This window comes from Pleurodeles waltl, chromosome 11, assembly GCF_031143425.1.
Source record: "Pleurodeles waltl isolate 20211129_DDA chromosome 11, aPleWal1.hap1.20221129, whole genome shotgun sequence".
Lineage (NCBI taxonomy): Eukaryota > Metazoa > Chordata > Amphibia > Caudata > Salamandridae > Pleurodeles > Pleurodeles waltl.
This window is the reverse complement of record NC_090450.1, coordinates 344,928,304-344,949,904: the sequence shown is the minus strand read 5'-3', so window position 1 is coordinate 344,949,904 and position 21,601 is coordinate 344,928,304. Positions and strand designations below refer to the sequence as shown.

Here is a 21,601-nt window from a genome sequence, read left to right as displayed (position 1 = left end):
CCTGTATCCCTCAGGCCCTCTACACTTGCCCCATTAATTAAGAGCTGCTGCCTGTATTTTTGCATGTTAGGGGGCCAGGCAGCCAGTGTGGCTAAATCCACCCCACCCTCAGAGACTAATGTAGCTTCAGTGTGACACCTGATTTGCTCTGGGCACACTGTTGATCCCACTTGGAGACTAGCCATTCCAGTGTTAGCTGGAGTGGAGTTAGAAGTGGTATTTTTCTTGGGACAGGCCTAGTCTCCAGTTTGGTGTCCAGACTGACTACAGCTACGACACCAGGCCTTTTTGGGATCAAAGTTTTTACCCTTGTACCCAGAATTCTTTTGTGAAGAGGCTCTGGGCCCACCCTCCTGTGCAGGTTTTTGGGGGCCTATAGAAGACTCTTTACTATTTTTGTTTTTGGCTGTCTCAACACCCTTCCCCTGGGGAGGTTTTGTGACCCCTTTCTTTTGGTCACCCCCTGTGGAAGTTTTGGACACCCTAGTCTTGACCCAATGGTCTGCCTTCTTTCCCAATTCTTGGGGAGAAATTGGTCCTAGGTCTACCAGATGCTGATGCAGTTTATCATTGAAACAATTACTTAATAGGTGTTCTTTCACAAATAGATTGTACAGCCCATCATAATTACTTACACCACTGCCTTGAATCCAACCATCTAGTGTTTTTACTGAGTAGTCTACAAAGTCAACCCAGGTCTGGCTCGAGGATTTTTGAGCCCCCCTGAATCTAATCCTATACTCCTCAGTGGAGAATCCAAAGCCCTCAATCAGGGTACCCTTCATGAGGTCATAAGATTCTGCATCTTTTCCAGAGAGTGTGAGGAGTCTATCCCTACACTTTCCTGTGAACATTTCCCAAAGGAGAGCACCCCAGTGAGATTTGTTCACTTTTCTGGTTACACAAGCCCTCTCAAAAGCTGTGAACCATTTGGTGATGTCATCACCATCTTCATATTTAGTTACAATCCCTTTAGGGATTTTCAACATGTCAGGAGAATCTCTGACCCTATTTATGTTGCTGCCACCATTGATGGGTCCTAGGCCCATCTCTTGTCTTTCCCTTTCTATGGCTAGGCTCTGTCTTTCCAAAGCCAATCTTTTGGCCATCCTGGCTAACTGGATGTCCTCTTCACTGGAGTTATCCTCAGTGATTTCAGAGAGGTTGGTCGCTCCTGTGAGGGAACCAGCATCTCTGACTATTATTTTTGGAGTCAGGGCTTGAGAGGCCCTGTCCTCCCTAGATAGGACTGGTAGGGGGGAATCACCCTCCAAGTCACTATCATCATCCTCTGTGTTGCCATCCTCAGAGGGGTTGGCCTTTTCAAACTCTGCCAACAGCTCCTGGAGCTGTAGTTTGGAAGGTCTGGGGCCCATTGCTATTTTCTTTATTTTACAGAGTGACCTTAGCTCCCTCATCTTAAGATGGAGGTAAGGTGTGGTGTCGAGTTCCACCACATTCATATCTGTACTAGACATTATGCTTCTAAAAGTTGGAATACTTTTTAAGAATCTAAAACTAGTTCTAGGTTCTAATTCAAACTTTTCACAAACTTTTAAACTCTAAAAGAAATGCTAACAGGGACTAACACAAGGCCCTAGCAGGACTTTAAAGAATTTAGAAAAATTTCAAATTGCAAAAAATCAATTTCTAATGACAATTTTTGGAATTTGTTCTGTGATCAGGTATTGGCTGAGTAGTCCAGCAAATGCAAAGTCTTGTACCCCACCGCTGATCCACCAATGTAGGAAGTTGGCTCTGTATGTGCTATTTCAAAGTAAGGAACAGCATGCACAGAGTCCAAGGGTTCCCCTTAGAGGTAAGATAGTGGCAAAAAGAGATAATACTAATGCTCTATTTTGTGGTAGTGTGGTCTAGCAGTAGGCTTATCAAAGGTGTAGTGTTGAGCATTTGTTGTACATACACACAGGCAATAAATGAGGAACACACACTCAAAGACAATTCCAGGCCAATAGGTTTTGTTATAGAAAAATCATCTTTTCTTAGTTTATTTTAAGAACCACAGGTTCAAATTCTACATGTAATATCTCATTTGAAAGGTATTGCAGGTAAGTACTTTAGGAACTTTGAACTGGTGCCCTCACCTATGGTATAGTGCACCCTGCCTTAGGGCTGTAAGGCCTGCTAGAGGGGTGACTTATCTATACTTGCATAGGCAGTGAGAGGCTGGCATGGCACCCTGAGGGGAGTGCCATGTCGACTTACTCATTTTGTTCTCACCAGCACACACAAGCTGGCAAGCAGTGTGTCTGTGCTGAGTGAGGGGTCAGGGTGGCATACGACATGCTGCAGCCCTTAGAGACCTTCCCTGGCATCAGGGCCCTTGGTACCAGAGGTACCAGTTACAAGGGACTTATCTGGATGCCAGGGTGTGCCAATTGTGGATTCAAAAGTACAGGTTAGGGAAAGAACACTGGTGCTGGGGCCTGGTTAGCAGGCCTCAGCACACTTTCAATTCAAAACATAGCATCAGCAAAGGCAAAAAGTCAGGGGGTAACCATGCCAAGGAGGCATTTCCTTACACTAGGAAACTAGATTCCTGCAACCTTAACAAGGAGGACTGCTGACCTGAAGCCCTGCAGTGAAGACTGAGACGATAACTGCTTTGGCCCCAGCTCTACCGGCCTGTCTCCCAACTTCGAAGAAAACTGCAACAGCGACACATCCAACAGGGACCCGCGACCTCTGAAGCCTCAGAGGACTGCCCTGCAACCAAGAAACTACAGTGAACAGCGGCCCTGTTCAACAATCTGCAACTGTCTTCCAACAAAGAAACAACTTTAAAGACTTCACGTTTCCCGCCAGAAACGTGAGACTTTCCACTCAGCACCTGACACCCCCGGCTCAACCTGTGGAAAACCAACACCTCAGGGAGGACTCCCTGGCGACCCTCTACCTAGCCCAGGTGGTGGCTGCCCCAAGGAGCCCCCCCTGTGCCTGCCTGCATTGTTGAAGCGAACCCCGGGTCTCCTCATTACTTCCTATACAAAACCAGAAGCCTGTTTGCACACTCCACCCAGCCGCCCCTGTGCAGCTGAGGATGTACTTTCTGTGCCTGCTTGGGTGTCACCCCCCAACCCACCCCACCCCCCTCCACCCCCCACCCCCACCCTGTGGTTCTTAAGCTAAGAAAAGATATTGGCCTGGAGTAAGTCATTGAGTGTGTGTTCCTCATTTATTGCCTGTGTATGTACAACAAATGCTTAACACTAACCTCTGATAAGCCTACTGCTCGACCACACTACCACAACACAGAGCATTAGTATTATCTAACGTTGCCACTATCAACCTCTAAGGGGAACCCTTGTACTCTGCACACTATTTCTTACTTTGAAATAGTATATACAGAGCCAACTTCCTACAAGGGGTCTCTGAAGACTTAGACAAGAAAATTGCCGACCTGGTGTGCCAGACAGCTGCTTTGGAGGAGGAGGGTGAGTGAGTTAAAGGGTGGTGGTGGAAGAAAATAAAGAGCAAATAAGATATTTAAAAGAAGGGGAAGCAGGGGTAATGGCTAAAATGGAATCCCTGGAAAATAATCAGAGGAAGAATAATCTGAGGTTTCTCAGGGTCCCCGAAGGGTCGGAAGAAGGTGATTTAAAAGGCTTCATGGTTCGATTGATAAATCAGGAGGTGAATGTGGAAGAATCAGAGGAGGACATTGCTAAAGATATTCAGAGGGTGCTCCAGGTCCTGGCAAAAATGCCTTCCAACAGGGATAGACCAAGGAAAATATTTGTTTATTTTCAAAGATACTCACTGAAGGAAAATATTCTGGCTCTGATGAAATCATTTGTCAGTAAACAGATCCCCATTTGAAATTAGGTCAGACCTAGGGTCTGACTTTAAATAAACAAGAAGGTAGGTGGTTTTGAATTCGGAAAATGGCAGTAAAGAATTTGAGACTCCTGTCTTGGAATGTAAATTGTCTTAGGGTAAAGAGTTGTCAGAAAAGGTTGGTGCAATATTTGAAGGATGCCCCGTTTGATGTTCTGGTCTTACAAGAGGCCCATCTTTCTAGGGAGCAATGTTTTGAAGTTTAAGTCATGTGAGTGGGTTCAGTAGATAGCTAGCTCAAATTGTTTGAGTGGTAGTAAAGGGGTGGGTGTTCTAATCAAGAATCATGCCAATATTACTTTTCTGGAAGGTCCATAGATAACTCAGGGTGGTGTGTTTTGGGAAGTTTTCTGCTTTTGAATATGTCTTTGCCTTGGTAGTATACCATGGTCCTAATAGGGATGATGTAGGCCCATTAACGGAACTTTCAGATCTTTTGCAATATTTAGATCCAATAAAATGGGCAGGAGATTTTAATGTTGTATTGAACTACGAATTAGATTGATTGGGTAGTAGGTCCAAAATAAACGAGAGAATGCAGGGTCAGATTCGGGTAATGATATCCCTCCAAACATCATATAACCCCCATTGGGACAAGAGGGGGGTCGGAGAGAGGTTATTCTTATAATAAGAAGTATCTGCATCAGTCCAGAATCGATTACTTCCTTTTGGATACTGTTTTGAGAGACTTTGAGTCAGTAGTACATATTGGTGCCCATTTATCAGATCACTCGGCAGTCAGTTTAGATCTTAGGTTGCCAACACAAAGGAGGGGAAAAAAGGTTGACTTTAGACAGAACTCTGCTTTTGGAAGATGGTGGTTACGGAATTGGGGGCGGATTCAGAGAAATTATTTTTAGGATAAATTTGGGTTCAGCTCCCTTAGCGATTATTTGAGATACATTTAAGGCCTTTTTGAGGGGCTGTCTGATTAGGATAGCTGCACACAGGAGGAAATTATATAATGAAGAAATAAGTAAGTTGGAGAGTCAAATATGACAATTTGAGGAGGGAATGTTAAGTAAGGAGCAGGGTGAAGAATTTGACGAGTTATATAGGCAACGTCAGACAGCTAGTTTGGAGTTGGCAGCTCTTTTGGACCGCAGGATTAGAATGAGATGTGCAGCTAATAGGCGGATACATTTTGAGTATAGCGATAACAGCAGTAAATTGTTGGCTTGGAAGTTAAAATCAGATAGGGTTAGGAATCAGGTGACAGATTTGAGATGAAGACTCGTGTGAGATGAGAAAAGGTGGCGAGCAGGTGGAAGAAGGCTTTTTCAATTTCATTAAGGACTAATATACAGAAGATTTGAAGCAGCCTCTGAAGGTATTGAAGGGGTGGCTTGGGGAATTTGATTTACCTACTCTGAATAAAGAGGAGGGAAGTGCGGCTAATGATCCGTTTCATCAGATTGAGGTAGACCAGGTCATTTTAGCTGGCAAATTGGGGAAGGCATCAGGACCAGATGGGTTACCCAGGGAGGTTTATCGAGTTCTGGGTAGTAGTACTCCTAAAGTTCTTAAGCAATTAAGGGATAATATTATGGGGGGGAATGAGAATATATCTCTTTCTTGGAAAGAGGGCGATTATTACGTTAATCTTAAAACCCGGTAAAGACCCTAGGAAGTGCGATTCATACCGTCCAATATCACTGTTAAATTGCGATTATAACATCTTTGCTAAACTCCTGGCTGATAGACTAGGGATTGTTATGGGGAAACTCATACACAGACCAGAAAGGGTTTCTCAAGGGTAGGCATGTGTAAGGAAATGCCTCCTTGGCATGGTTGCCCCCTGACTTTTTGCCTTTGCTGATGCTATGTTTACAATTGAAAGTGTGCTGAGGCCTGCTAACCAGGCCCCAGCACCAGTGTTCTTTCCCTAACCTGTACTTTTGTATCCACAATTGGCAGACCCTGGCATCCAGATAAGTCCCTTGTAACTGGTACTTCTAGTACCAAGGGCCCTGATGCCAAGGAAGGTCTCTAAGGGCTGCAGCATGTCTTATGCCACCCTGGAGACCTCTCACTCAGCACAGACACACTGCTTGCCAGCTTGTGTGTGCTAGTGAAGACAAAACGAGTAAGTCGACATGGCACTCCCCTCAGGGTGCCATGCCAGCCTCTCACTGCCTATGCAGTATAGGTAAGACACCCCTCTAGAAGGCCTTACAGCCCTAAGGCAGGGTGCACTATACCATAGGTGAGGGTACCAGTGCATGAGTATGGTACCCCTACAGTGTCTAAACAAAACCTTAGACATTGTAAGTGCAGGGTAGCCATAAGAGTATATGGTCTGGGAGTCTGTCAAACACGAACTCCACAGCACCATAATGGCTACACTGAAAACTGGGAAGTTTGGTATCAAACTTCTCAGCACAATAAATGCACACTGATGCCAGTGTACATTTTATTGTAAAATACACCACAGAGGGCACCTTAGAGGTGCCCCCTGAAACTTAACCGACTGTCTGTGTAGGCTGACTAGTTCCAGCAGCCTGCCACACCAGAGACATGTTGCTGGCCCCATGGGGAGAGTGCCTTTGTCACTCTGAGGCCAGTAACAAAGCCTGCACTGGGTGGAGATGCTAACACCTCCCCCAGGCAGGAGCTGTAACACCTGGCGGTGAGCCTCAAAGGCTCACCCCTTTGTCACAGCCCAGCAGGGCACTCCAGCTTAGTGGAGTTGCCCGCCCCCTCCGGCCACGGCCCCCACTTTTGGCGGCAAGGCTGGAGGGAACAAAGAAAGCAACAAGGAGGAGTCACTGGCCAGTCAGGACAGCCCCTAAGGTGTCCTGAGCTGAGGTGACTCTGACTTTTAGAAATCCTCCATCTTGCAGATGGAGGATTCCCCCAATAGGGTTAGGATTGTGACCCCCTCCCCTTGGGAGGAGGCACAAAGAGGGTGTACCCACCCTCAGGGCTAGTAGCCATTGGCTACTAACCCCCCAGACCTAAACACGCCCTTAAATTTAGTATTTAAGGGCTACCCTGAACCCTAGAAAATTAGATTCCTGCAACTACAAGAAGAAGGACTGCCCAGCTGAAAACCCCTGCAGAGGAAGACCAGAAGACAACAACTGCCTTGGCTCCAGAAACTCACCGGCCTGTCTCCTGCCTTCCAAAGATCCTGCTCCAGCGACGCCTTCCAAAGGGACCAGCGACCTCGACATCCTCTGAGGACTGCCCCTGCTTCGAAAAGACAAGAAACTCCCGAGGACAGCGGACCTGCTCCAAGAAAGGCTGCAACTTTGTTTCCAGCAGCTTTAAAGAACCCTGCAAGCTCCCCGCAAGAAGCGTGAGACTTGCAACACTGCACCCGGCGACCCCGACTCGGCTGGTGGAGACCCGACACCTCAGGAGGGACCCCAGGACTACTCTGATACTGTGAGTACCAAAACCTGTCCCCCCCTGAGCCCCCACAGCGCCGCCTGCAGAGGGAATCCGGAGGCTTCCCCTGACCGCGACTCTTTGAACCTAAAGTCCCGACGCCTGGGAGAGACCCTGCACCCGCAGCCCCCAGGACCTGAAGGACCGGACTTTCACTGGAGAAGTGACCCCCAGGAGTCCCTCTCCCTCGCCCAAGTGGAGGTTTCCCCGAGGAATCCCCCCCTTGCCTGCCTGCAGCGCTGAAGAGATCCCGAGATCTCTCATAGACTAACATTGAAAACCCGACGCTTGTTTCTACACTGCACCCGGCCGCCCCCGCGCTGCTGAGGGTGAAATTTCTGTGTGGACTTGTGTCCCCCCCGGTGCCCTACAAAACCCCCCTGGTCTGCCCTCCGAAGACGCGGGTACTTACCTGCAAGCAGACGGGAACCGGGGCACCCCCTTCTCTCCATTCTAGCCTATGTGTTTTGGGCACCACTTTGAACTCTGCACCTGACCGGCCCTGAGCTGCTGGTGTGGTGACTTTGGGGTTGCTCTGAACCCCCAACGGTGGGCTACCTTGGACCAAGAACTGAACCCTGTAAGTGTCCTACTTACCTGGTAAAACTAACAAAAACTTACCTCCCCCAGGAACTGTGAAAATTGCACTAAGTGTCCACTTTTAAAACAGCTATTTGTCAATAACTTGAAAAGTATACATGCAATTTTGATGATTTGAAGTTCCTAAAGTACTTACCTGCAATACCTTTCGAATGAGATATTACATGTAGAATTTGAACCTGTGGTTCTTAAAATAAACTAAGAAAAGATATTTTTCTATATAAAAACCTATTGGCTGGATTTGTCTCTGAGTGTGTGTAGCTCATTTATTGTCTATGTGTATGTACAACAAATGCTTAACACTACTCCTTGGATAAGCCTACTGCTCGACCACACTACCACAAAATAGAGCATTAGTATTATCTATTTTTACCACTATTTTACCTCTAAGGGGAACCCTTGGACTCTGTGCATGCTATTCCTTACTTTGAAATAGCACATACAGAGCCAACTTCCTACAGCATGCACATGAATTGACACAAGGATTGGTAGGGTCGATCGATTTAGCCACTTGTATGCATATGCCTTTGGCAGTGGTAATGGTGGCTACAACAAAACAGTTGAATCTCAAAATTGGAGGCCAATTTATGAGAACATTACAAAAAAATCTATCATGACCCAAGTGCAAGAATTTTGGTTAATGGTATGCTCACTCCTCTGGTAAAAATACAAAAGAGGGATGAGACAGGGGTGCCCATTATCTAGTAGAATTAGGAGAGATAAGAGAATACTTCCTTTCTGGTGTGGAGATCTGGTCAGGAAGGTTTCTTTATACGCGGATGATTTCGTGATTTATACAGAGAATTTAAGTCAGGCCAAACCAGTTCTACGAGAGATAATGGAGGATTTTGGGGGAATTTCTTGTTATGCTGTTAATATTCAAAGACCGAAATTATGGCATGGACTATGGAACTAAATGAATTAGTGAATGTAAAGAAAGAAGTTAAATATTTGGGGGTTACTGTAACACATGATGTATATAAAATGGCGGAAACAAATCTTGCTCGGGTCATGAGGGAAGTGGACCTTTTACCGAGAAAATAGCTTAATCTTTGTAAGGAAATGCCTCCTTGGCATGGTTACCCCCTGACTTTTTGCCTTTGCTGATGCTATGTTTTGAATTGAAAGTGTGCTGAGGCCTGCTAACCAGGCCCCAGCACCAGTGTTCTTTCCCTAACCTGTACTTTTGTATCCACAATTGGCCCACCCTGGCATCCAGGTAAGTCCCTTGTAACTGGTACCTAGGGCCCTAATGCCAGGGAAGGTCTCTAAGGGCTGCAGCATGTCTTATGCCACCCTGGAGACCCCTCACTCAGCACAGACACACTGCTTGCCAGCTTGTGTGTTCTGGTGAGAACAAAATGAGCAAGTCGACATGGCACTCCCCTCAGGGTGCCATGGCAGCCTCTCACTGCCTATGCAAGTATAGATAAGTCACCCCTCTAGCAGGCCTTACAGCCCTAAGGCAGGGTGAACTATACCATAGGTGAGGGCACCAGTGCATGAGCACTGTGCCCCTACAGTGTTTAAGCAAAACCTTAGACATTGTAAGTGCAGGGTAGCCATAAGAGTATATGGTCTGGGAGTCTGTCAAAAACGAACTCCACAGCTCCATAATGACTACACTGAAAACTGGGAAGTTTGGTATCAAACTTCTCAGCACAATAAATGCACACTGATGCCAGTGTACATTTTATTGTGAAATACACCCCAGAGGGCACCTTAGAGGTGCCCCCTGAAACCTTAACCGACTATCTGTGTAGGCTGACTGGTTCCAGCAGCCTGCCACAACCGAGACATGTTGCTGGCCCCATGGGGAGAGTGCCTTTGTCACTCTGTGGCTAGTAACAAAGCCTGCACTGGGTGGAGATGCTAACACCTCCCCCAGGCAGGAGCTGTAACATCTGACGGTGAGCCTCAAAGGCTCACCCCCTTTGTTTCAGTACCACAGGGCACTCCAGTTAGTGGAGTTGCCCGCCCCCTCCTGCCACAGCTCCACTTTTGGCGGCAAGGCCGGAGGAAAATAATGAGAACAACAAGGAGGAGTCACTGGCCAGTCAGGACAGCCCCTAAGGTGTCCTGAGCTGAAGTGACTAACTTAGAAATCCTCCATCTTGCAGATGGAGGATTCCCCCAATAGGGATAGGATAGTGACCCCCTCCCCTTGGGAGGAGGCACAAAGAGGGTGTACCCACCCTCAGGGCTAGTAGCCATTGGCTACTAACCCCCCAGACCTAAACACGCCCTTAAATTTAGTATTTAAGAGCTTCCCTGAACCTAAAGATTTAGATTCCTGCAACTTACAAGAAGAGGACTGCTGAGCTGAAAACCCCTGCAGAAGAAGAAAGAAGACACAAACTGCTTTGGCCCCAGTCCTACCGGCCTGTCTCCTGCCTTCCAAAGAAACCTGCTCCAGCAACGCTTTCCCAAGGACCAGCGACCACTGAATCCTCAGAGGACTGCCCTGCTTCAAGAAAGACAAGAAACTCCCGAGGACAGCGGCACTGCTCCAAAAAGACTGCAACTTTGTTACAGAGGAGCAGATTTAAAGACCCCTGCAAATCCCCGCAAGAAGCGTGAGACTTGCAACACTGCACCCGGCGACCCAGACTCGACTGGTGGAGAACCAACACCTCAGGGAGGACCCTCCGGCGACTCCGACACCGTGAGTAACCAAAGTTGTCCCCCCTGAGCCCCCAAAGCGACGCCTGCAGAGGGAATCCCGAGGCTCCCCCTGACCGCGACTGCCTGATCCTAAAGTCCCGACGGCTGGAAAAGACCCTGCACCCGCAGCCCCCAGCACCTGAAGGAACGGAACTTCAGTGCAGGAGTGACCCCCAGGAGGCCCTCTCCCTTGCCTAGGTGGTGGCTACCCCGAGGAGCCCCCCCTTGCCTGCCTGCACCGCTGAAGAGACCCCTTGGTCTCCCATTGAAACCTACAGAGAACCCGACGCTTGTTGGCACACTGCACCCGGCCGCCCACGCGCTGCTGAGGGTGTACTTTCTGTGTGGACTTGTGTCCCCCCCCCGGTGCCCTACAAAACCCCCCTGGTCTGCCCTCCAAAGACGCGGGTACTTACCTGCTGGCAGACTGGAACCGGGGCACCCCCTTCTCTCCATTGAAGCCTGTGTGTTTTGGGCACCTCTATGACCTCTGCACCTGACCTGAGCTGCTGGGGTGGTAACTTTGGGGTTGCTCTGAACCCCCAACAGTGGGCTACCTTGGACCCAAAACTGAGACCTGTAGGTGATTTACTTACCTGCTAAAACTAACATTACTTGACCTCCCCCAGGAACTGTGAAAATTGCAGTGTCCACTTTTAAAACAGCTATTTGTGTTTTATGTGAAAAGTATATATGCTACTGTAATTATTCAAAGTTCCTAAAGTACTTACCTGCAATACCTTTCAAATGAGATATTACATGTAGAATTTGAACCTGTGGTTCTTAAAATAAACTAAGAAAATATATTTTTCTATACAAAAACCTATTGGCTGGAATTATCTCTGAGTGTGTGTTCCTCATTTATTGCCTGTGTGTATGTACAACAAATGCTTAACACTACTCCTTTGATAAGCCTACTGCTCGACCACACTACCACAAAATAGAGCATTAGTATTATCTATTTTTGCCACTATCTTACCTCTAAGGGGAACCCTTGGACTCTGTGCATGCTATTCCTTACTGAGAAATAGCACATACAGAGCCAACTTCCTACAATCTTCCACTAACTAGAATAGGTCGGATTAATGTTGAAAAAATGGTGATCGTTCCCAAATTAACTTTTATTTTCAATGCATTGCTATTAATGTTTAACAAGGCTGCATTAAAGAAAATGCATGGGAAAATTAACAGTTTTATTTGGGCATCTAAAGGTGTTCGTATATCATGGAATAAGCTCAGGAGGAAGAAAGAAAGGTGGTCTGATGGCTCCTGATATGTAGTACTACGCATGGGCTTATCTATTAAAAAATGGAAGACAGAGTTTTAATGCACCAGATCATTCAGAGCTGGGGCAGGTGTTAATTGCTATGATGGAAGGTCAGGAGGTCCAGAGAAGTTTTTGTATAACTCGATTTAAGATATCACATGATTGGGCAGTGTTGTGGTATGAGGTGAGGAAGCTCACAAGGCTGTCATATTATAATGAGTATGCGCCAATCTGGGATTCTCCTGGCTCCCCGGAGTGGACTTAAGACACCCTGGCTATTCCTCTGAAAGAGGCAGGTTTTGTGCAATGGAGACATCTGTTATAATGGTGAACTTAGGGAGTTTGATAACCTTAATATGGAGGTTGGAGGAAGGCTGTCTAAGTTTAAATACCTTAAGATGGGAATGTGACAGAGGAAGTGGGAAGTACTAATGGACTTTGGGTCCAGATGCAGCTGGATTCTCTGCTGAAGAAAGAAGTGGACAGATGGTATTGGCTGATGATGGACTTTGTGGATGGTGAATTTAACCTCCCAGAAGAAATCTGGAGGGAGTGCTTGCCGGAGCCGCAGCTCAAAGACCTTTGGCAAGTATCCACTACACTTATGTATAATACTGTTAAACCGGCTGCGTTAAGGAGAAATCATCTATTTTCTATTCACAGAGCCTTTTGGACTCTCAAAAAAATGTCCAGACTGAGACAGGATAACGTGGTGAGGTGTAAGAAGTGTGGTTCTGCATCAACTGACGATCTACATATATGTTTGTTGATTGCCCTCTACTCCGTACGTTTTGGCATGAGGTGGGAAATGCAATTAAGGAGATTCTTCCCACAAGCCCGAAGGTAAGACCTTTGATAGTGATGTTTGGCTGTTCATATGAGGTGCAGAAGATGGGTAGAGATGGAGCTAAACTGTTTTATATGATGCTTGTGGCAAGAAGGGAGATCTGTAGGAAATGGATCAGCCCTGTTCCCCCTACTTTTGTCTAATGGAAAAAACTCTAATTTACCATCTTAAGTTAGACTGTCATAAGGTTTGTAAGAGGATCAAATTTTGGAATCCGCTGAAGAAATGGTTGGGAAGGGATGAGGTATGAATAGGTAGGATGTGATCCTTCCTACGATTATACTATTTCCTCTGCTTTCCGCACTGGAGCTTGGGTGGAATGTTTGTCCCAGACAGAGATGACGAGGTCAGAGATGGGTGGTGAGCAGTTGTGTGAGAACTTTTGCTGCTCCTCCCAATCTCCCCCCCCCCCCCAAATCATGTGAGTGAAATTCACAAGGTAAATGAGGATCAAAAAATTATAAAAAAAAATTACAATTTTTTTTTAAAAAAAACACTAGATTCACAAAGTGACCCTGTGCTTGAGCCCATTTGTGTGATTAACATTCCTGCAACTGGCACATTTGAAGATGTAAATGTAGCACAACTTCAATGCATGAAGCCATCATTCATAGAAGTTTCATGATTGACTTCACTGTGACCTGTTGATTGGGGCGAAAGTGAGAGCTGTATCTGAAAATTCTGTATTTTTGCTGCATTTGGGTAGGCAATACCTACCTGTGTGCTAAGTATAGCCCAAGGACATGGCTGTATCTCAAGTGGGGTCAGATGTGACTTTTGGAAATTGATTGTGAAACCTAATTGGTGAAGCAAGCTTATTGTGGCCTGAATGTGACCGAGGCAATGTTTGAGAGAGCTGGCTTTGATGAGTCAGTTGTCTAGGTATGTGTGCTTTAATTTTCTACCTGTGAGCTGCTACCACCACTAGGCATTTTGTGAACACTCTTGTGCTGTGGTGATCCCGAATGGGAGCACCTTGAACTGGTAATGATGCCCTTCAAGGACAATTACGAGATATTTGCGATGTGCTGTGTGTAAAGGAATGTGACAATATGCATCTTAGATCTAGTGCTGATGGAAAGTCTCCCTGTTGTAGCAAGGATAGCACATCTTAGAGTTGTGAAAATATGAAAATGTTTTGATATAATGTAATGGTTTAACAGTATGAGAGTTAGTATGGGTCTTAATGAACCATCCTTCTTGGGTATGAGAAAGTAAAGGGAATACACCTGGTCGTTGAAGTTGTTCAGGAACTGATTCTATTGTTCCCTTTGCTACCATAGACTATACTTCTTGTTCTAGGAGAATGTTGTGATCGTGTGAAAGTTTTTGACAGCAGGGTGGGATGTTTGGAGGTGTGGAACTGAGCACCAGACAAGAACTATGGGGGACCGTATCCAACAGCCATTCATCTGTTGTAATATTTTGTCCATTTTGAATGAAGAACTGAAGGCACCCTCCTACATGTGTATGCCAAATGGAGCAAATATTGAATAAGTCACTGTTTATAGGCAGAGGCTTGAGGGAAGGGTGTTTTACCTCTACTACTGTAGTAGTTGTTCTCCCTCTAGGAGCCCTTGTAAAATGTGGATGTGTGGTTGTACTTTACTGTATGACAGTGAAATGTCTGCTGTAGAGGGTTTAGAGGCCATTTTATATTGGGGCCTACAAAGAGCACAACGACAGGCAGGGATTTGTAGTGTCCCCAAGGATTTTTCTGCATCACTGTCTATCTTTATCTTTTCTAGCACCTGACCTACTTTCGGGCCAAAAAGATGCTCCTATTTGAATGGAATATTCAAGATTGTCCGTTGCATCTCCTGTTTGAAACCAGAAATGAGTAGCCAAGCATGCCAGTGTAAGAGAACACTGATGTTAATGCCTATCACTGCTGTATCAGCAAAGTCTAAATACAGCATAAGGGAATGTTGGAAATAAGTTGCCATTCATGAACAATTTTCTGTCTTTTCTTGTGCTCCTCTGGGATTTGTTGCAGCAGCTGTTTCATCTAATCCCAGTGGGCACAATCATATCTAGCTAGGAATCCCTGTGTACTAGCAATACACAAAAATTTTGCTGCTTGGGCAGCAACGTGATTACCAAAAGAATCAATGAGATTAATTGCCTTATCAGGAGGTGTAGCATCAGCAGCAGCTTGCAAATTAACTTTTTCCAGCATTTGATACAACTAAAGAGTCTCCTGATATCTACCCCTTGATGTAAATTGGATCTGATGGAGAGGCCTTATATTTTATCTCAACTCTTAAGTAATAATCATCAATATCAAGAGTGTCACCATGAGAATGTGGAGGAGAAGGATTTTGTGGTGGGTATGGAGTGACTGATGGTGGAGACGTTGGTGGAGGTGACTATACCTCATTCAATTCCTTATCCATTCTCTTCTGGTTCACAGAAGGCGTAGATGTTTCTAAGGCCTCCTCAAAAGTCAACTGTCATTTGGAGGTAACAACAGTTTTAACCAAAACTCTACACTCACTCAAGTTACAAAGCTTTATGGCTGCATATTAAAGTCCCTGGAAGACAGATAAGGAACATCCTCGTGAGTGTGTTGTCTGATATGCTGACTCCGCCCTACCCTTGAGGCAGAAAAGCCCAGTGGTCTCCATTATTGTAGTTGACTGTAGGAAGTTGGCTCTGTATGTGCTATGTCAAAGTAAGGAATAGCATGCACAGAGTCCAAGGGTTCACCTTAGAGGTAAAATAGTGGTAAAAAGAGATAATACTAATGCTCTATTTTGTGGTAGTGTGGTCGATCAGTAGGCTTATCCAAGGAGTAGTGTTAAGCATTTGTTGTACATACACATAGACAACAAATGAGGTACACACACTCCGAGACAAATCCAGCCAATAGGTTTTGTATAGAAAAATATATTTTCTTAGTTTATTTTAAGAACCACAGGTTCAAATTTAACATGTAATATCTTGTTTGAAAGGTATTGCAGGTAAGTACATTAGGAACTTTGAATCATTTCAATTGCATGTATACTTTTCAAGTTATTCACAAATAGCTATTTTAAAAGTGGACACAGTGCAATTTTCACAGTTCCTGGGGGAGGTAAGTTTTTGTTAGTTTTACCAGGTAAGTAAGACACTTACAGGGTTCAGTTCTTGGTCCAAGGTAGCCCACCGTTGGGGGTTCAGAGCAACCCCAAAGTTACCACACCAGCAGCTCAGGGCCGGTCAGGTGCAGAGTTCAAAGTGGTGCCCAAAACGCATAGGCTTCAATGGAGAGAAGGGGGTGCCCCGGTTCCAGTCTGCCAGCAGGTAAGTACCCGCGTCTTCAGAGGGCAGACCAGGGGGGTTTTGTAGGGCACCGGGGGGGACACAAGCCCACACAGAAATTTCACCCTCAGCGGCGCGGGGGCGGCCGGGTGCAGTGTTAGAACAAGCGTCGGGTTCGCAATGGAAGTCAATGAGAGATCAAGGGATCTCTTCAGCGCTGCAGGCAGGCAAGGGGGGGCTTCCTCGGGGAAACCTCCACTTGGGCAAGGGAGAGGGACTCCTGGGGGTCACTTCTGCAGTGAAAGTCCGGTCCTTCAGGTCCTGGGGGCTGCGGGTGCAGGGTCTTTTCCAGGTGTCGGGACATTGGTTTCAGAGAGTTGCGGTCAGGGGAAGCCTCGGGATTCCCTCTGCAGGCGGCGCTGTGGGGGCTCAGGGGGGACAGGTTTTGGTACTCACAGTCGTAGAGTAGTCCGGGGGTCCTCCCTGAGGTGTTGGTTCTCCACCAGCCGAGTCGGGGTCGCCGGATGCAGTGTTGCAAGTCTCACGCTTCTTGCGGGGAGATTGCAGGGTTCTTTAAAGCTGCTTCTTTGGATAAAGTTGCAGTCTTTTTGGAGCAGGTCCGCTGTCCTCGGGAGTTTCTTGTCGTCGTCGAAGCAGGGCAGTCCTCAGAGGATTCAGAGGTCGCTGGTCCCTTTGGAAGGCGTCGCTGGAGCAGAGTTCTTTGGAAGGCAGGAGACAGGCTGGTGAGTTTCTGGAGCCAAGGCAGTTGTTGTCTTCTGGTCTTCCTCTGCAGGGGTTTTCAGCTAGGCAGTCCTTGTTGTTGCAGGAATCTAGTTTCTAGGTTCAGGGAGAGCCCTTAAATACTAAATTTAAGGGCGTGTTTAGGTCTGGGGGGTTAGTAGCCAATGGCTACTAGCCCTGAGGGTGAGTACACCCTCTTTGTGCCTCCTCCCAAGGGGAGGGGGTCACATCCCTAATCCTATTGGGGGAATCCTCCATCTGCAAGATGGAGGATTTCTAAAAGTTAGAGTCACTTCAGCTCAGGACACCTTAGGGGCTGTCCTGACTGGTCAGGGGCGACTCCTTGTTGTTTTCTTTGTTTCCCCCAGCCTTGCCGCCAAAAGTGGGGGCCGTGGCCGGAGGGGGCGGGCAACTCCACTAAGCTGGAGTGCCCTGCTGTGCTGTGACAAAGGGGTGAGCCTTTGAGGCTCACCGCCAGGTGTTACAGCTCCTGCCTGGGGGAGGTGGTAGCATCTCCACCCAGTGCAGGCTTTGTTACTGGCCTCAGAGTGACAAAGGCACTCTCCCCATGGGGCCAGCAACATGTCTCGGTTGTGGCAGGCTGCTGGAACCAGTCAGCCTACACTGAACAATTAGGTAAAATACAGGGGGCATCTCTAAGATGCTCTCTGTGTGCATTTTTTAATAAATCCAACACTGGCATCAGTGTGGGTTTATTATTCTGAGAAGTTTGATACCAAACTTCCCAGTATTCAGTGTAGCCATTATGGAGCTGTGGAGTTCGTTTTTGACAGACTCCCAGCCCATATACTCTTATGGCTACCCTGCACTTACAATGTCTAAGGTTTTGCTTAGACACTGTAGGGGCATAGTGCTCATGCACATATGCCCTCACCTGTGGTATAGTGCACCCTGCCTTAGGGCTGTAAGGCCTACTAGAGGGGTGACTTAGCTATGCCACAGGCAGTGTGAGGTTGGCATGGCACCCTGAGGGGAGTGCCATGTCGACTTAGTCATTTTCTTCCCACCAGCACACATAAGCTGGCAAGCAGTGTGTCTGTGCTGAGTGAGGGGTCCCTAGGGTGGCATAAGACATGCTGCAGCCCTTAGAGACCTTCCCTGGCATCAGGGCCCTTGGTACCAGGGGTACCAGTTACAAGGGACTTACCTAGATGCCAGGGTTGTGCCAATTGTGGAATCAATGGTACATTTTAGGTGAAAGAACACTGGTGCTGGGGCCTGGTTAGCAGGGTCCCAGCACACTTCTCAGTCAAGTCAGCATCAGTATCAGGCAAAAAGTGGGGGGTAACTGCAACAGGGAGACATTTCTTTACACACAATTCATTGTCTTGCTCTACATTCTGTGCTGTTTTGTCATTTCATCTGTGCAGTCACTGAGGGGATAGGGTGGATTAAGACATCTGTTGACAAAGCCAGTGACATTTGAAACATTCACTTGAGGTGGACAGCTTCTGGGGAAGACTAAATGGTTAATGAAAATATTCTCATGAACTGTGTTGATGACCAAGTCATCAACAACGGCAGCACTGACCGTATACAAATTCTTTAGTTTAAGCAAGGGCACAATTAGATGTGGCAAAACAGTGGTTTGTGCCTTAGCGAAAGTGCAGATTTTTTTTTTTTTTTTTTTTTTTTTTTTTTAAGCACAAGGAACAAAAACAGGGGAAGACTGTCTCTCCCATCACTCAAGGTTTTTTTCTTAAGTCTTCCATACCTCACAATTCTGCATAACATTGATTGCGGCAAAAACAGAATCTAAAACTCAGGGGCTAATCATTTGCAAAGATCTGCATTTGCTAAAAGCCTCTAAACCTTTAACATGCTGTTTCAACGTTTACTGCAGAGCAGACCCAGCACAAAAGAAGAATTCAACCAGACAAATCTATTAATATTTCAAAGGCAATCATAGTGATTTAACTGAAGCCCAACAATTCTGTGGCACTGGGGTACCAGTGGAAAATGAATTACCATTAAAGACAGGGCCCTGTAATCTCATACTGAATCAGAAATAAAAGTGAAGGCCTCTTGAATCCCTCAGGTTGCAGAAGTAAAAGATAATTGCCCACACAGGATAGTACCTCTGACAGCACCAGTGCGATAAATGTTACTTAAGCTACAGATATGCAGAGCATACTTCAACAAGGATCACCAAGATTTTGTTTGCATCTGCTGTTGACTCACTGTTGGCTCCGCTTTTTCCGATGAGGTGTCTGTGAAATCGATGGTCTATGGTGATCTCTGTAAAATCCATTCGAGCAATCTAAGGAGAGAAAGACAGCAATTGGTTCAAGACAGTCAGGTGCATCCTGCCTGCAACATTACCAGTTGAGAGAAAACCTAACTCACCAAATCATTCACCATGGCTTCCATTTGTTCCTGAGCCAAGTTCACGTCCTCTGTGGGGCCCTCAAGGGTGATCTTATCCTCTCCCTCAGTAAATTCTATGTGCACCTAAGAACAAGGAATGAAAATAAATGGTCTTCATCAAATTGTAAGGTGATTATTCAGAAGGAACATACCCATTTTCCTCCAGTCACTCTTCTGCCCTACAACATAACTTCTCAGAAGGCAAAAAACAGGGAAAACAGCACAAGGGCAGGAACACAATTATACTTCATAGAAACAGGAAAAGAATCCTCCATTACTGTAGGTGTGCTTACTCATGATACTGTCTAATTCGCATCAACATTCAATCAATACTTATTTTCAGGTTTATTATCAAAATGACTACCATTCTGCAGGTCTCAAAAGTAAATTTCTTCTCCTTTACCCTACACTTATGAGCCCGCACAGGTACTGTTCAAAGAGCCACAGTTTGGTAATGGAATACAATGCTATACGATAACTTCCTGGTTATATTGTAAGGGTTGTAATGAGTAAAATAAATGGAGATTGTTTTTATGTTGCTAGTCGCTTTAAGTTCAAGTTTAGCGTTATGTTTGCAATTACTTAAAACCATAATATTAGCAAGATATCTGGACCTATAGCAAAGGTTGAGATCATTTAAAAATCACATTCCATTAAGTTTATCATTAATCACATTGAAATGAGGCAAAAAATTACCTCAGGTCTTACAACTTATTTTTAAAAATGTGAAGAGTATTTTTCAAATGTACGCGAAAAACATGGTAAAACATTAAGAACCAATAGATCACAAGTATTAGGAGACAAGTTCAAATTTAGCAAGCATTACAATTATTGAAGCAACCAGCCCAGTCTTAAACTAATTAGATGCTATGGGATGTACTAAAAGAAAGACCAAATTGGCATGATCAACTCTGTTCAAGGTGATCTACACATATGTAGGAAGCTGGCTCTGTATATACTATATCAAAATGAGATATAGTGTGCAGAGTCCAGGGGTTCCCCAAGAGGCTTGACAGAGGCAATAATAGATAATACTAATGCTCTATTTGTGGTAGTGTGGTCAAGTAGTTACTCTTATCAGAGGGTAGTGTTAAGCATTTGTTGTACACACAAAAGCAATAGAAGAAACACTCAATGACTGAACTCCAGGCAAATAGGTTTTTATTTAGAAAAATATTCTTTTGTTAATTTATTTTTTTAACCACAAGATTCATTTAGCAGGTAGGTAAATTAAATGAAAGGTACTTTTGCATGTTAACAGTTAGGACTTTGAATTGAATCATTATGCACAGTGTTCTTTAAAATGGCAAACAGCTATTTTAAAAGTGGACAGTGCAGTGTAAGGAAATGCCTCCTTGGCATGGTTACCCCCTGACTTTTTGCCTTTGCTGATGCTATGTTTTGAATTCAAAGTGTGCTGAGGCCTGCTAACCAGGCCCCAGCACCAGTGTTCTTTCCCTAACCTGTACTTTTGATTCCACAATTGGCACACCCTGGCACCCAGATAAGTCCCTTGTAACTGGTACCCCTGGTACCAAGGGCCCTGATGCCAGGGAAGGTCTCTAAGGGCTGCAGCATATCTTATGCCACCCTGGGGACCCCTCACTCAGCACAGACACACTGCTTGCCAGCTTGTGTGTGCTGGTGAGGACAAAACGAGTAAGTCGACATGGCACTCCCCTCAGGGTGCCATCCCAACCTCACACTGCCTATACAGTATAGATAAGTCACCCCTCTAGCAGGCCTTACAGCCCTAAGGCAGGGTGCACTATACCATAGGTGAGGGCACCAGTGCATGAGCACTGTGCCCCTACAGTGTCTAAGCCAAACCTTAGACATTGTAAGTGCAGGGTAGCCATAAGAGTATATGGTCTGGGAGTCTGTCAAACACTAACTCCACAGCACCATAATGGCTACACTGAAAACTGGGAAGTTTGGTATCAAACTTCTCAGCACAATAAATGCACACTGATGCCAGTGTACATTTTATTGTAAAATACACCACAGAGGGCACCTTAGAGGTGCCCCCTGAAACCTAACCGACTATCTGTGTAGGCTGACTGGTTCCAGCAGCCTGCCACACTAGAGACATGTTGCTGGCCCCATGGGGAGAGTGCCTTTGTCACTCTGAGGCCAGTAACAAAGCCTGCACTGGGTGGAGATGCTAACACCTCCCCCAGGCAGGAGCTTTAACACCTGGCGGTGAGCCTCAAAGGCTCACCCCTTTGTCACAGCACCGCAGGACACTCCAGCTTAGTGGAGTTGCCCGCCCCCTCCGGCCACGGCCCCCACTTTTGGAGGCAAGGCTGGAGGAAACAAAGAAAACCACAAGGAGGAGTCACTGGCCAGTCAGGACAGCCCCTAAGGTGTCCTGAGCTGAGGTGACTAACTTTTAGAAATCCTCCATCTTGCAGATGGAGGATTCCCCCAATAGGATTAGGGATGTGACCCCCTCCCCTTGGGAGGAGGCACAAAGAGGGTGTACCCACCCTCAGGGCTAGTAGCCATTGGCTACTAACCCCCCAGACCTAAACACACCCTTAAATTTAGTATTTAAGGGCTCCCCTGAACCTAAGAATTTAGATTCCTGCAACTTACCT

General features: G+C 46.0%; 1 protein-coding gene across 2 annotated transcripts in view; it reads right to left on the bottom strand.

The window, feature by feature from the left end:
• Positions 1–21,601, bottom strand: part of HDLBP (high density lipoprotein binding protein) — a 671,758-nt gene that overhangs the window by 392,957 nt on the left and 257,200 nt on the right. For both annotated transcript variants that reach the window (XM_069213644.1, XM_069213643.1), the window contains exons 10-11: positions 18,981–19,085; positions 18,816–18,894 (exon numbers count right to left, since the gene is read on the bottom strand). In XM_069213644.1, the coding sequence (XP_069069745.1) occupies positions 18,816–18,894; positions 18,981–19,085 (184 nt within the window). The remainder of the gene's footprint in view (positions 1–18,815; positions 18,895–18,980; positions 19,086–21,601) is intronic.